This window comes from Neofelis nebulosa, chromosome 3, assembly GCF_028018385.1.
Source record: "Neofelis nebulosa isolate mNeoNeb1 chromosome 3, mNeoNeb1.pri, whole genome shotgun sequence".
NCBI lineage: Eukaryota > Metazoa > Chordata > Mammalia > Carnivora > Felidae > Neofelis > Neofelis nebulosa.
The window spans coordinates 200,112,296-200,127,404 of record NC_080784.1 but is presented as its reverse complement, the minus strand read 5'-3'; the positions used below and the strand labels follow the sequence as shown (position 1 = coordinate 200,127,404).

The 15,109-nt window shown below is 46.1% G+C and overlaps 1 protein-coding gene across 1 annotated transcript in view; it reads right to left on the bottom strand.

The window, feature by feature from the left end:
• Positions 1–219: 219 nt before the first annotated feature.
• CLNK (cytokine dependent hematopoietic cell linker) overlaps positions 220–15,109 on the bottom strand; it is a 166,329-nt gene continuing 151,439 nt past the window's right edge. The window contains exons 18-19 of the mRNA XM_058723091.1: positions 11,968–12,123; positions 220–3,717 (exon numbers count right to left, since the gene is read on the bottom strand). Coding sequence (XP_058579074.1) covers positions 3,571–3,717; positions 11,968–12,123 — 303 coding nt within the window. The 3' untranslated portion in view covers positions 220–3,570. The remainder of the gene's footprint in view (positions 3,718–11,967; positions 12,124–15,109) is intronic.

Here is a 15,109-nt window from a genome sequence, read left to right as displayed (position 1 = left end):
GCATGCGATGAACAAAATTAAACTATATTTTGAATCTTTTCTCTAACCCTCAGTTACAGATATACTATGACATTTAATTACGTGTTTGCTTTCATTTATTTTAGAGCAGCTATAAATCATGAATGTTCAAAGGAAAGTAAGTGTGCTTAGCTAGGACAAATATTAGGATACAAAAACGGATGCGCAATATAATGCTAATCAGATACAATACAGACCATCTTATAAAAATGTGTTTATGTGTGTACACATGACGATGGGCTAAACTTCCCCATGGGGTAAAATGTGATTCTTCTGTGTCATCAGCACAGAAGACTTAACCGATTTCAGCTCTGATGTAGTTACTCAAACACACTCACAAGCCACACCCCCACATCCTCTCCCACAGGCATATGCCCATGTGGGGGAATTTTCCATTGAGTAACATTGGAAAAATTTAAAATCTTCTGGTTCAAAACTTTTAAAAACCATCTCAAGTAAGCTTCGTCAACATATCTAACGTTGGCCTCACTGACAAACACTCAGTGATAAGTATTAAAATGGAAATACAGTAAAGTAGATTATCTGATTTATTGGGTTCTTACTCGTCTGTTTCTGCCCTTTAATTCACCACTAGAATCGCAACGGTCTCAAGAGTGCTTAGCAATGAATGCATATGCACTATAGAAACAAGTGCTTACAGCGAGGTATTATTAAAGATGAGCGAGATAGAAATTGATCCAGAATGATAATTATTCAGTCAAAGAAATGTCTTGAATGCATAGATGCTATAATCAGATGAAGCTAAGATTTCCCTCCTCTATTGAGCCTAGGAATCAAGTGACACTTTTCAATTGCAAATGAAATACTAGTTGAAGGGAGATGAACCCCCTTGGGAATTTGGGCCAGCCACACCCAAATCATTGAACTTTGAATACAGATCAAATAGTCAGCTTAGACACCGAATAGCACTGTGTATGAAGACGTTGCTTCAGCCATAACTATGTCACTGTAAGATTTGGGCCAAGGAGATACAGTGTCCTCAATTATACGATGGGTTAAGAATACCTGTCCTGCCTTCTTTACAAAACTGCTGTAAGAACAAAATACAATTAAAATTATATATCCTTACTATTCAGTAATCTGTGACAAGCAATACGTCCTTATCACCGTTAACGCCGAGAACCAGAGTCACTGTGTCAGGCGTGGTGGCGAGCCACTTGGCTCGCACTTGAAACAAGAACTTGCTGAACAGTGAGTTGTCCAAGAGCCTCCTGCTGCAGCGCCTTCTGGATCTCCCATGGTAGCTGAAGGTTGTGTTTTTCCTGGGCAGCCTCTGGCAATGACTTACATGGTGTTGCACTAGGACCTAGCCATTTCTGCCCCACATGGGACTGTCTCCACTATGGGCACTAGCTCTGGATCGTACCGGTGGACTGGCCAGCAACCTGCCAGGGCTGCGTTTCGGTTGGATGGCTTTCCTACTCATGTCTCCCTCCTTCCCTCTCCCTTCTCATAGAGATCAGACCACATCACAGCCCGAAGGCTCTCCCTGCCTCGTCCTGTTCTTTCTCCCCTTTATCTTTCTCAGGCATTACCTCCGATAAATGTTTGCACGTCTAACTCCTGTCTTGGCATCTGAGTTCCAGAAGACCCAACTAACATCAAACCCTAATCATCTAAAAAGCAACCCTGCCAATATTTTGTATTTTTCTTTCCAGAGATTTCCCTATGTATAAGCATTGTGGGATTTTTATTTTAAGATGGCTAATTTCTTTTTCTTTTTTTTAAATGTTTATCTATTTTTGAGAGGGACAGAGAGAGAGACAGAGCACGAGCAGGGGAGGGGCAGAGAGAGAGGGAGACACAGAATCCGAAGCAGGCTCCAGGCTCTGAGCTATAAATCGGAGTTCTCCACCGTCTCCCCGTAGCTTTGTAGAAGGAGGGTCTGATTCTTCCTGCACAAGAGCTGTGGCCTCTGCACAGCCTGTTTCCACGCCGGCCTGGAGGTCCAGCTGAGCACTAGCAACAACCATACTGCCTTCAGTTCTGAGCAGTCTGCTCCTGAAGTAGCCAAGCCCCGGGCTAGACACTCTTGCTTCTTGGTTCACGTGCTATCCTGTGCGGGCGCACTCGAAGGTAGGCTCAGTTGAGTATCAAGAGCCCTAACTGACAAGGAGCTTCTTCATCAAATGCTCCTGCCCTGACTCAGAGGCATTACTTCCCATTGACCTTGGGGAAGCAGAGAGCCTGCACTCTCTTGTCCGGTTGGTAGGTGGATGGTCGGGGCCCCTTTAAGGGCACTCCTTGGCTGCTATTTCAGATGAGATGATCTGGAGCATGGTTTTGTGTTGTTTCCATTGTTATCTCTCCCCTTCTAATTCTATTTTTGACTTGACTTCTGTGTTAGAGCTACCACTGCATAAATATTCCATAAATTTCACGTACAGGCTTTGAAAACATTTGAAGTCATTATGTGTATTCATTTCACCCAGAGCTCTCTCTTTTAACTTACTTCACTAAAGAGTTTAGTTATTTATACATTTTCATGTGGGTAAATCTGTATTTTCAGATTGTTTCTCTCTCCTTAATTTAGCTTTTCAACTTGATGGTTCATTTCTACAGGGAATGTACCTGGGAAGGTGTGCTTGGAAGGAGCCAGGCGAAATGGATAAAAACGTGGGCTCTCTTCCTACACGGAGTGAGATCAGTAACCTTTCTGAGCCTCTTTTCCTCATCTGTATTGTAAAATGGGAATCAAATAAGATCCTCTTAGCCTTAGGAGGCGACAATATCAGGAGGCGTGCAATCTTCCTTCAGGGTCACACTTATCTGAGGACGGTTCTCTTCCTTTGAAGGGAAGTCCACCATGGGAATTAAAAAGAAATTTTTCTGAACTTTCACTCAGACTTCAGCTTACTCCCTGACTACGAATCTGCAAATTCCATTTGTCTCCAAGCCACTCGACACAGAGTCCTGGAGTCTGGGCCATGGCCATTTCACACCAGAGCATTTCTGCTTTCCTCCAGAAAGAGCATTTCTGATTTTCTCCAGGTGATATTCACAAGCAGTCTCCTTTTCTACTACAGTCGTCCGGACACTTGAATTTCCAGGGTCACAAATACAATAGAGCTTACGTTCACCGATATCTTTAGCCTGAGGAATCTCAAAAATCTAAAGTCACAAGTCCTACCACTCCAGAAATAAAGGCAGGGGCAGGTCCTATAAAGAGCATAAACTTGGGAGTCTCACATAGATCTGTCCTGTGCGAATTGCAAATATTTCAGCAAACCTTCTTGTCACCTTTATTTCTCATCTGTAACATAGGCACGAGGACCACATTTACAGTTTTCTCTTTAGATGATACGCTTTTAAAAGCCAGTTTTTATTTTTTTGCTTCTTATAGATATTTCTTCTGTGGCTTGAACTTTCGAAACCGAGATTGAGTTTCCAGTTTCCATGGTAAAAGGTTTTTCTTTTTCTCCGAGGTCAAAGAAGTGATCCCTCGAAGCCACAGAACGTCATCTTTTGAAATCATTGGAAAATGGGTGGAGGCATCGGATCCCCTGAACCGGTGAGAACACAGAGCCCAGGCTACCGCGGCGAGAAGCATCTGCTGAAGGGGAGCGGCTGTGTTAGGTAGCATTGCACCCTGTGGATCCCAGTTCTATCTTTCCCGTCAATTAGTACGATGGGAAAATACTTGTAGTGTTCGATCATGTCTTCCACCGAATTAAACTTCTGAAACACAGAAAAGAAAGTTAATGAAAATGTAAATATCTTTTGTGTCTGTGGGTTAAAGCACAGAATTAGATGCTTCATTTTAGTTAGAGAAGAAGTTAATTCAATTTATATATATATGTATATAATATATTATATATATCTATATTATATCTATATTATATCTAGATTATATATAGATTATATATATAATATATATAATCTATATATAATATAATATATCTATATTATATATATAATATATTATATATATCTATATTATATATAGATTATATATAGATTATATATATCTATATTATATATAGATATGTATATATAATATAATATATATATATATATTTTGAATTGTGAAGGTGTGTCATAAAGTGTTTTTTTTTTTTTTTTTTTTTTTTTTTTTAAAGAATGGGGAGAGCCAGCTCTGGAAGGAAGAGAGATAAAAAAATGATAAAGTAACAAGGGAGAGCAGGGTGCTTGGGGAGACCAAAAGCGAGCGGGTCAGGGCTCGACCTTCACTTCGTAAATTGGTCCGAAGGCCTCAGTGAGCTTCCCTCCTGGAAACCCCTCTGTTCCAAGGAGTCCTGGGGTAATCAGAAGGCATAGAGCTGGCCTCAGGGTGCTGGTAGCTGTTAGCCAATGTCCCTTCCTTCCCAGGGCTTCTTGTGAAACACCGAGGTGATAGCAGACCTTCACATGTTGATGTTTCTGGAGGTACACGGGCAAAGGGCTGTGGACAGTGAGATTATTTCTTTTTCCTTTTTCTTTTTTTAAAAGTTTATGTATTTCAGAGAGGGAGAGAGCAAGCACGAGTGAAGGAGGGGCAGAGAGAGAGGGGGACAGAGGATCTGAGGCAGACTCAGAGCTATCAGCACAGAGCCCAATGTGGGGCTCCAACTCACGAACCACGAGATCATGACCTGAGCCCGGATCAAGAGTCCGACTCTGAACCGACTGAGCCATCTAGGTGGCCCGAGATTATTTCAAGCTTAGGGAATCAGGATGTGCTTTGCTGAAGATGTAGACTTGAAACGGGCTATACCTTCTGGGTGATTCTACATAAAGGGGCAGGAGGTTTAAGGATTCTAAACGCAGAGGAAGAAGCATGAACGAAGACAGGTGTTGGGGACAAGGGGGCACGGACAGTGATGCTGCTGAACTGAGTTTGGGTGTGTTCTCAAAGGGAATACTGGAGGACGAGTGGGAAGAGCTTGCTCAGTCTGCCTTGCACACCTTAAGATGATGCGTGCCCTCGATCCTCCTTGGCCACAACCCTGTAAGGTGAGCAGGGCAGGAGAAACGGCCTTCATGCAAGAGCTAAGGAAACTGCAGCTCAGAGACGTGGCCTAACCTGCCTGGAGGTCACACAGCTAGGGGGCCAGGTTTTTCTGGACATGAGTCTGCCCTTTCCCTTCTGCACCTTGCCAGTGGCGTGTGAGCCCGGATGCCAACAGACCAGGATAGAGACGACACAGCCCGAAGGGAGGGAGCCATGGTGGGGATGACTCTGATGCTGTTCTAGCATCATACACACTCCTCCCTCTGCCCAGTGCGCCCCAGCACGGAAATGTTTGCGGGCCTTCGGGACATCCAGCAGGAATGAGATGGCCTTGGTGCCGGTCCTCATGGGGATTACATTCTAGTGGGGGCAGATGGAAAATAGTTTCCTGTGCAAATAGGTAATTTCATTTAGGGACAATGTGCTCTGAAAATAGTCAGCTTGGAACTCAAGAGGGACCTGCCCTTGGGGCTGCATGTGGTGGCTGGGAGGGAACTGCTGTTTCCTCAGGGGAGTTCTGAGTTGAAATACAAGAGACCTGTAACTGCCATGGCGGTCCCATCCTTCCCGCCACTTGTGGAGGGTGTGAGGAGTAAAGAGGTGTCACAATGGGGGAAAGAGGCAGGCAATGATGAATTTCCTGACATGGGCCAGTCCCTGGATCCACTCCGTTCCTGCCTGTCCTGATGATGGAGTTCCCAGGGCTCTCCGGTGTTCCCACCCAGGCTCATCCGACTTTGTGTTCTGTCTTTTCACACTGAAAACAGTCCTGATGAAATCTGTAAGTGGCTGGCCCCTCTGTGCCTGTTACTGTATCTGGTTTCAGTGAGATGACCCACCTGTCCACCCCTAACAGGTATTCAATAGCTACCAGTTCCTACCTGATGCCGAGGTAAGGTGGTTTTGCCAGGGGTCACACGGGGAAAGCAAGTGTTGTGTGACAGAGGTCATAGGTGAAGGGCCTGTGGGGACCGAGTGCCTGAGTTCCAACCTGGGCTCTCCCGCTCACTAGCTGTGTGACCTCAGGCAAGTTTCTTACGCTCTCTGTTTCAGTTTCTTTACCTACGGACAGGGATGGTAACGGCAGGACGTACCTCTGAGGGCCATTGTGAGGATTAATTGAGTTGACACATACATAGCGTTTAGAAGAGAACTTAGTGTATACAGTGAGTGCTCAATAAACGTCATTCCTATGACCTCATCCTTTCTAGGTTTGCCAAGAACACGAACAAAGACCAATGAAATCACTGGAGAGGGTTATAGACGATCACTGTATGCTTTCTACGCCATCAGGAAGGCTTTTTTATGGTGTTTCCCTTCCAGTTATAAACTAAGAACAGAGTTTTCTCTTTTTTCACATTTGGCAAAACTAAACATAATGAAGACAAGCTTGTCATGTGGAAGTCTTCTGTGACATTGGTTAACCCCACGTGGCACAAAGGAAATTTCTCTTCCCCTGGTGTTCATCTTCAGAGGGAAAATGCTTGCTTCCAGAATATTCTCATTCCTGCTATCTTTAGGATGGTCTTGAAATCATGAGTCAATATTAATTATTTTAATAACCTACTGCCTGGATGCCAATGTATATGAAAACATAATTTTAATAAGTGGTAGGAAGCAAGCAAGGCATCATTTCTTATTATTTCCTCCTTGTGATAGGCCCACAACTGACACATTAAAGAGACTTTTAAAAAATATTATAATTAAGCTCTTAATTTTATATTAAATGATTTTTTTCCAGGAGGAGAGCAAATGTCATCCTAATATTAGGTCTTAAAAAATTTGTTTACGCATCAGGCTCTGTGCTGACAGCTCAGAGCCTGGAGTCTGCTTCAGATTCAGTGTCTCCCTCTCTCTGTGCCCCTCCCCTGCTCATGCTCTGTCTCTGTCTCTGTCTCTCCTCTCAAATAAGTAAACATTAAATCAAATAAAAAAAAATTTGTTTGCACCTCTTATGTTTGGCCTATATACCAGCTGTAGGCAATGGTTGACTGCCAGAAAGGTAAGTAAATCTGTTTGGGTGCACGCATAGGAGTGAAAGAAGAAAAGAGAAGCAGAGTGGCAGACGGAAGAAACGAGAAGCCGTGAGCTCATGGGCTCATTGTGTGTCTCTACTAGTTTTTAAAGTTTATCAGGTTGGGGAACCTGGGTGGCTCAGTCAGTTAAGCATCTGCCGACTCTCGATTTCCACTCATGATCTCATGGTTTGTGAGCTTGAGCCCCGCGTCGGGTTCAGTGCTGACAGTGCAGAGCCTGCTTGGGATTCTCTTTCCCTCTCTCTGCCCCGCGCCCCTCTAAATAAATAAGCAAACTTCAGGGAATGGTCTGGTGATGGAAATTGCTCCCTTCTATGAGCTTTCACGGAGATGTTGACAAACGTGATTTCTAGACTTAGATGCAGGGCTCATGTCTGGCAGCAGATGAAGTTCCTCAGGTTAGTAATGGCAGGTGCCTCTCTGGCCAGGGCTGGGGTTCTACCAGTTGCTAAATATTTCCAGCCTCACTCCTGCTCAGGTACATGCATAGATGGGCACAGATGAGCAGGGTCTCCCTGGCCGGCAGGGACTCTGTGTCCCCAGAATGGGGATTCATTTAGAGAAGAGGAAGAGACAGCGTGACCACGGAGGCAGAGATCGGAGCCATGTGGCCCACAAGCCAAGGAGCCAAGGATCGCCCAGAGCCACCGGAAGCTGACAGGGGCAAGGAAGGATCCCTCCCTCAGTGTCCAGAAGCCCTGCTGATACTTTGATTTCGGGTGTCTGGCCACCAGAATCGCAGGAGAGTACATTTTTTAAAGATGTTTATTTACTTTTGAGGGACAGAGCGTCAGCAGGGGAGGGGCAGAGAGAGAGAGGGAGACACAGAATCCGAAGCAGGCTCCAGGCTCTGAGCTGGCAGCACGGAGCCTGATGTGGGGCTCGAACCCACGAGCGGTGAGATCATGACCTGAGCCGAAGTCGGATGCTCAACCCCCTGAGCCACCCAGGTGCTCCACATTTCTGTTGTTTTAAGCCACCAAGTTTGCAGTACTTGGTTACAGGCCCCAGAGAGTGAAGGCGATGGGTCTCTCTGAAATCTGAATTCAGACATGAGTTTCTAGCCACGTGGCTAACAGGATGATGCACATACCTAATCAGTAAAATGGACCTTCCCAGGCTTATTCTTGGCAGACGCGTGTGGGTTTGCTCGCCTTCTGTGCTCGCTTTCTGGGGCCTCGTCCAGGCATCCCCTGCAGCCCCCCACACCCCGGGGAGAGCTGCACCTCACCTCTGCCCGGGCGCACAGGCCTGATGCAGGGGCTTTGGGGAATCATTTACGATGCAAACCCATACTGACGAAACACCTGCCCTTTATGAGTTCGGCACTCTGTTTACATCATCTCATCTTACATGTAATAACTCCCTGGAGACAGGCGTCGCTGCATTGGATGTGTGGTTCAATTCTAAGGTTTGCAAGACAGCCCCACAGCCACGCAAAACCAAAATTGTCCCTGAAGTCCCTGTATCTCATTACCTTTCTCCTCCAGAGTCGGACTAAGACCCTCATTCTTCGTTCGAGCCCCAGGTGAAGTAGCTAGCCACTAGCCTGCACTCAGCACAGCCTTACTGTGTCCAGTTCTTTCTTCCTTTTGTAAAGCTGGGAGAGTCTCCCCCAGCCAGGCTGGGGTGCCCACGCATGGAGGGGTGCAGGAGGGAGCTGAGGGCAAGCTAGACCGTCCCAGCCTCGTGCCAGTGCCCGTTCGCTGGGAGGACGGGCAGGAAGAACCAGTGTAAAGTCTCACTTCTCACCCAGTGCCTGGCACACAGGAAGCTTCCAGAAAAGTGTTAACTATTCTTCCACCCACGTTCTGGGCTGTTTTCAAGGAGGCTGGGGACTGTTTGCGTTTGGTCACGATGTTATCTGAGATCATATGAATAGTTATTCAGGATGAGAAATGAACCCCAGCCTTGCCGTGTACCTGCTGTGACGGGGGCGGGGGGGTGGTGGTGGTGGTGGTGGTGGTTACTTAACATTTCTGTCTTCGTGTCACCGTCTGTTAAATGGAAATATTGGCGGCACCTAAGTCCCAGGGTCGCCATGAGGATGAAATCAATCCACTTCGTAATTGTTAACGGCATTGGCTGCTTTCTGTGCACAGCAAACATATGTAAGTGTTACATAAACACAGGAAAAAGGAGGCTTTTGCTTGGGGGAAATGCATGGGAGGAGAAAATTCCAGAATAACCCAAAAAGGGTTTTCTTAAAATAGGCATTTGGATCCTTGAGGGGTCCTTGGTGACCGTAATTGGAACAGCTCACCTGGAAGCTGGCGGTCTAATCTGGGCTGTCACAGATGGTAACTGCTTCCCTGCTGGGGCAGTGAACTGGCTGACAATCTGATTAAACGCTATTCGGACGCCATCCCTGCGTCGCTGTCTCCTCTTTTACGGGCAGACCAAAGTGTGGCATGCTGGGGAAGAAGCGGTGACCTCTTTAGGTCTGGTAAAAGGGGCTCACGAACGCGTCCTTCCCAGAGGTTTTTGGAGGCCCAGGTGAGAGAGCAAAGGACACGGCATCTGGTAGGGGCCCCACGCGTCAGGGCGCGTGATTTCCCCACGCGTCAGGGCGGTGTCCCGAGCATTTAAAAGTCGTAGACAGCTTTTTAAAATAATGTGAGCAGTTCAATGAACTGGAAGAAGACAGAGGGCAGAGCGAAACTGAGCCGGGATGTTCACTAACCACAGGCATCTAGTTAAGGGGGGCTGTACCCCAGTTATTACAGTGACTCGGGATTAATAGTGAAAAATATAACAACTAACCCTTACCGTGGGCTTGCTAAACCCCTGGCCGGCTCGGAGGGTGTTAACGTTCAGTTAAGTCACTAATCCTTAATCCCAAAGGGAAGATTGGCTACTTCTCTCTAGCTTTGCCATAATACTCTCTTATTATGGCTGTATTTAGAAGATTTATGCATTAATCTATCTATCCACTCATGCTCTCCTTTCCGTCAAAACTTTCCCAGGTTCCAGCAAAGGCCCGTGTTGACCGCAACTCTCCAGCCACATGTGATTCCTAAAAAAGGGCTCTGGGTCAGACGCTGGGTTTAAGCTGGAGTCTTTTATTCATTTTTTTAATGTTTACTTATTTTTGAGAGAGAGAGAGAGAGAGAGAGGCAGAGAGAGAGGGAGCCAGAACCCCAAGCAGGCTCTGCCCTGACAATAGACAGCCCCACGTGGGGCTCGAACCCACAAACCGTGAGATCGTGACCTGAGCCGAAGTCGGACACTTAACTGACTGAGCCACCCCGGTGCCCATAAGCCGGAGTCTTCACGCAGCTGCCGACAGGTTTCCCACATACCTGCCTGCCTGATGCATTTTGGCAGCCCCAGCAATGTTCCTCGTTTTGATTTCTAGCAAAGAATAATGGGCAGTTGTGTGAAAGTTTTGTTTTCACGCTGTATTTGTTTTCTCGGTCCTCCGTAACAAAGTACCACAGACGGAGAGGGGTGGGGGCGCCTGAACAACAGAGATGTACCGTCTCACAGATCTGGACGCCGAGAGTCCAAGATCGAGGTGTGGGCACCTCGGTTCCTTCTCTCTGCTTGGTGTGTAGATGGCCATCTCCTCGCTGTGACTTCACAGCCGTGCGTGTCTGTGTCCTTATCTCCTCTTGTAGAGACACCAGTCATATTGGATCTGGGCCGGCCCATATGACCTCATTTTACCATAATCTCCTCTTTAAAGACCTTAGCTCTAAATACCCAATTACAGGGGTGCCTGGGTGGCTCCAGTCTGTTGTGTCTGACGCTTGGTTTCGGCTCAGGGCGTGATCTCACAGTCTGTGAGTTCGAGCCCCATATCGCTGCTTGGGATTCTGTCTCTCCCTCTCTCTCTGTCCCTCCCCTGCTTTCTTTCTCTCTCTCTCAAAATAAATAAATAAACTAAAAAAAAATACCCCAATACAGTTATATTCTGAGGTACTATCTGTTAGGTCTTCAACATATGAATTTGGAAGAGCTGGGGGACAAAATTCAGCCTGTAATACGTACCAACAGATACAACTGAGGTCTGGAGATGCTACACGAGAATCACTGAATTAGAGAAGTCCAGACAAGAAAAGAACATCACATTTGAAGAAACCAAATCTCAGAGAAGTTACGTCACTGGCCTGAGCTCACATTCTTAGTCAATGGCGACTCAGAATTTGAACCTTACCCTTTCCTGCCATCCCCTTCCCTGCCCGCCTTCCTTCCAAGAAGAGCTGCCCTCTCACTTACTCTTCGTTTGTCTCTAGCCATTTACGGAACTGTCTGAGCCTCAGTTTCCCTACCTCGAAGGTCGGAGCAACTGTTATGTCAAGGAGGTTATGGGTTAATGTGAGGTGGTTCAGATAGACCAAGACTACCATAAACACATTCAGCCCAAATCAATCTCCTTTCTTCTCTGTATTTATACAGTTGCCATGAATGCCCTCATTGACTGTCTCACCCAGCCGCCTACCAGCGGATCCGTACTGATGTGGGGCATGCTCAACATGGCCCTGAATACTGTGATGGAACTCACATTCAATTTGGAGACACAAACCTAAGGGTTCCTAATGCAGGCGGATGTTGTCAGGATGTCTGCGCTGGGAATTTGGCCCTGGGGTGGGGAAGGAATGTGGCCTTAACACCAACACAGGCTTCAGAGGAGGCCTCCCGGGAGGCAGAACTGAGATGTGTCCTGCAAAGTGAGTTTTCTTTAATGGGCCAGAGCCTTGCGAGGGTGCAGGAATGGTCAGGATTGGCTGGGGCCCCGAGGGCTGAGGCGTAAGGTGGGCGGGGATGCTTGTAGAAGGGGCTGGAAGGGAATTACAGTCTCCACCTCCAGGGCGGCGCTCTTTTCTCCTATCCCAGCAGGTGTGGGGATGCGACCGACTGATGGCTTGGCCAGCATCCCCCAACTTACCCCCTTGCTGTCGTTGGTCTGGAAAAGGGAAGCTGTCAGGTTATACCCACCTCGTCTCCCCTGAGTCCTGTCCCCAGGGCAAACTGCTGATTCTTCTCCAGGAAACGGATTTTCACGTTGTAGACTCTGTTCCCATAAAACACCACCAAAACGTAGGGTTCTGCCCTGGATTTCGTGGAACAGTCTCGGACCAAGAAAGTGCCATCCTGAAGCAGAAGGAAGAATGGCCTCTTGTCAGGCAAGCCAGAACCCCACCCCAACAGTGGTGGCAAGAGTGACACTTGTGCGTATGAAGTTCCCAAATGGCTTTCTTTCTGGCAAACAGGTCTTTGGTTCAGTTTAATTTAATGAGTATTTATCGAATGTCAATATGTTCAAGGGGTCTTGTTTTCTGAAAACTATACCCGTCTGTCTATGACCATACCACCCTGAACGCGCCCGATCTCGTCTGAAAACTATACCCGTCAGATTATGACATCCCCTTCTTCCAAATCTCCCACCGTCCCCGACTGTCCTCTATGCCATGCCTACAACCTTAGTATGATGTTCAATGGATAGATGCACCGACCTGTCTTGGGATTTTGTTTCCTGAATCTCGGCTTCAGCCAAGCCACTGTTTCTCAAGGGCACTGTCTTGCTTTTGGGAACTCAGCATTTTCCCAGTCCGCCCCATCTGCAGGGAGTAGCCCTCCACCTCCCTTCCCAGAGGGGCTTCCTTCTCCTGCCCATGTTCGCATCTTTCCTCTTCTGCCTGATGCTCAGGTGTTATTGTAGAGACAGTGGGAGCCACTGCAGGCTTTAGCAGGAGAGGCTTTTAGCATAATAAGTGGGACCTCTGGTCAGGAGATGTCAATATAGGGCAAGGGCCCCCAAAAGAGGTGGGGCGTCAGTCATTGATAGCACAAGTAGATATGTGAGGGAGGGGATAACATAGCCTCAGGTGAAGGGAAGGCAGGTGCAGGGGAAGAAAGAGGGGACGCAAAAAAGGATTAAGAAGATATCTGGGAGATAGGAGGAAACCCAGAAGCTTCTGTATGACAGAAGCCAAGGGAGGAGACAGAGAATTTCCAAAAAAAGATCCATTAGCGTGAAACGGCTTGAGGGCTGCGAAGAAGCAGACTGCAGGGACCAGGTATATCCTGGGGAATTGCTCAGGATGAACGTCTGTCTGGACATAAATGGGTAGGAAATGGAGCGATTTTCCCGAACAGAAACACACCTACAAGACTTGGTTTTGTGGTTACGTGCTGTCTTTTATACGATGACAAATACTGAAAAGTCTCTAGCTGTAATTGCACAGATTCTTACGGAGATGAGTACAAATGATCTATTAGGTTACATCTAATTAGATGGGTGCAACACTTAACTATTTTTTATAGAGATAGATCTATATAATAATTTATGCCTATGACTGTTACATATAATTATCTCTATGCAGACTATGTTTTATATCTATAGATCTATAACTATATTACAGGTAACTAATATAGTATTATAGATCTTGATAACAATGCTTGTAATATTATGTAATAATACTATTAGTATATTAAATTTATAAATAATGCTAAAAAAACTAGTGACGTGATAATGCTGGTAGCTAAGGTTTATCGAGACTCGCTCTCAAGATGCTAAGCATGTTACACACATTATTTCACGCAGTGTTTACATAAAGCGTGAGAAGTTATTTTCTTCCTATTTTACAGGTAAGGGAAATAGAGTCTAATTGCTTAAGTGAATCCACGAATGCATCACGGCTAATTAGTAGAGTACCTAAAAGCTAAGCCCAAATCTTTGCTCTTTAAATGAATCAGCCTCTGAGTACATGAAGTGGGATTGAGGAATTTTCTGGAACTTGTTCGGCCTCAAACATTCAGCGGTAATTGAAGCCTTAACATTCGAGCACAGAACACTGCCCAAGATCAGAAAGGGAGAGGAGGCCAAGACACATCACTATTTTTGGATTTATCATCTTAACTTCTGCAATGAGTTTGTCACAGTGAATCTGGGCAATCTTGCAACTTAAATGAAATTATCTGTCATTAATTGGAAACACGTTTTGACAAAACGGAGACCAACAGAACAGGAAAATATGCAGTTATCCAACTGAGATTCTGTTTTCTCAGTGCTTTTGTGGGAGGAGGCAGAAGGGAAGCAAAAGGAGCTTTGCCAGAGTGCCCAGATATTTCTGGAAGGACGTTATGTGATGTATACGTTGTTCTTCTAGAACCATCCACGCAGCGGCTCCTGGAAGCAGGTCTTTAAGAGTAATTTTTCTGGTGGGAGACAGGCTCAGAGAGCACAGTGGCTCATTGGGTACTGATAGCCAAGAAGAGGCAAGGTCGGAGTTGGCAGCCTGTTCCCACATATACCCAGCAGCTGTCAGCCATGGTGGGATTCCCCAGGGACAGGGAAGGGAGGCCCCTGTAGCCAAGGCATCACCTATGGCTCCCCATTTGAATGTAAAGAACTATAAATGGCTCCTAGAGGCAGTTGTGATTTTGTGAAGAAAGCACTGATCTTGAATACAGGTTCTGCCGCTTTTTCCTTTACAACCAACACCTTGGTTTAGCCTCAGTTTCCTCACCTAGACAATCAGATAGTTCCAATTATTTCTAATAGGTTCAGGAGACTATGTTAGCAACCATTTAATTTCCTACTGCTGCTGTAACAAATGACCATGACCTTTGCGGACTAAAACAATGGATTCTCCTCCAGTTCTGGAGGTTGAATTCTGACATGGGTTTTTCCAGGCTAAAATCTAGGGGTCACAGGGCTGGGTTCCTTCTAGAGGTTCTCAGGAAGAATCCGTTTCCTTGCCTTTTCCGGCTTCCAGAGGCTGCCAGGGGTCCTTGACTCACGGCCTCCACGTCTGACTTTGACATTCCTACCTCGTCTTATAGGATTCTTGTGATTACATTGAATCCACTCAGATAATACAAGACAGTGTCCCCATCTCAAGATTCCTAATTTAATCACTTCTGCGAATTACTTTTTCTACGTAAGGTGATGTATTCACAGGTTCTGGGGATTAGGATGTGGGCCTCTTGTTGGGGGCATTATTCTATTTACCCGAGAAACTTATATATAATTTATCTTGTTTAATTTTACAGTATCAATCCTGAGAGCTACATTTTATTGAAATTTATTGGGGACCTGTCATTTACTGACCCATTTACTAATGAATGGATGTGT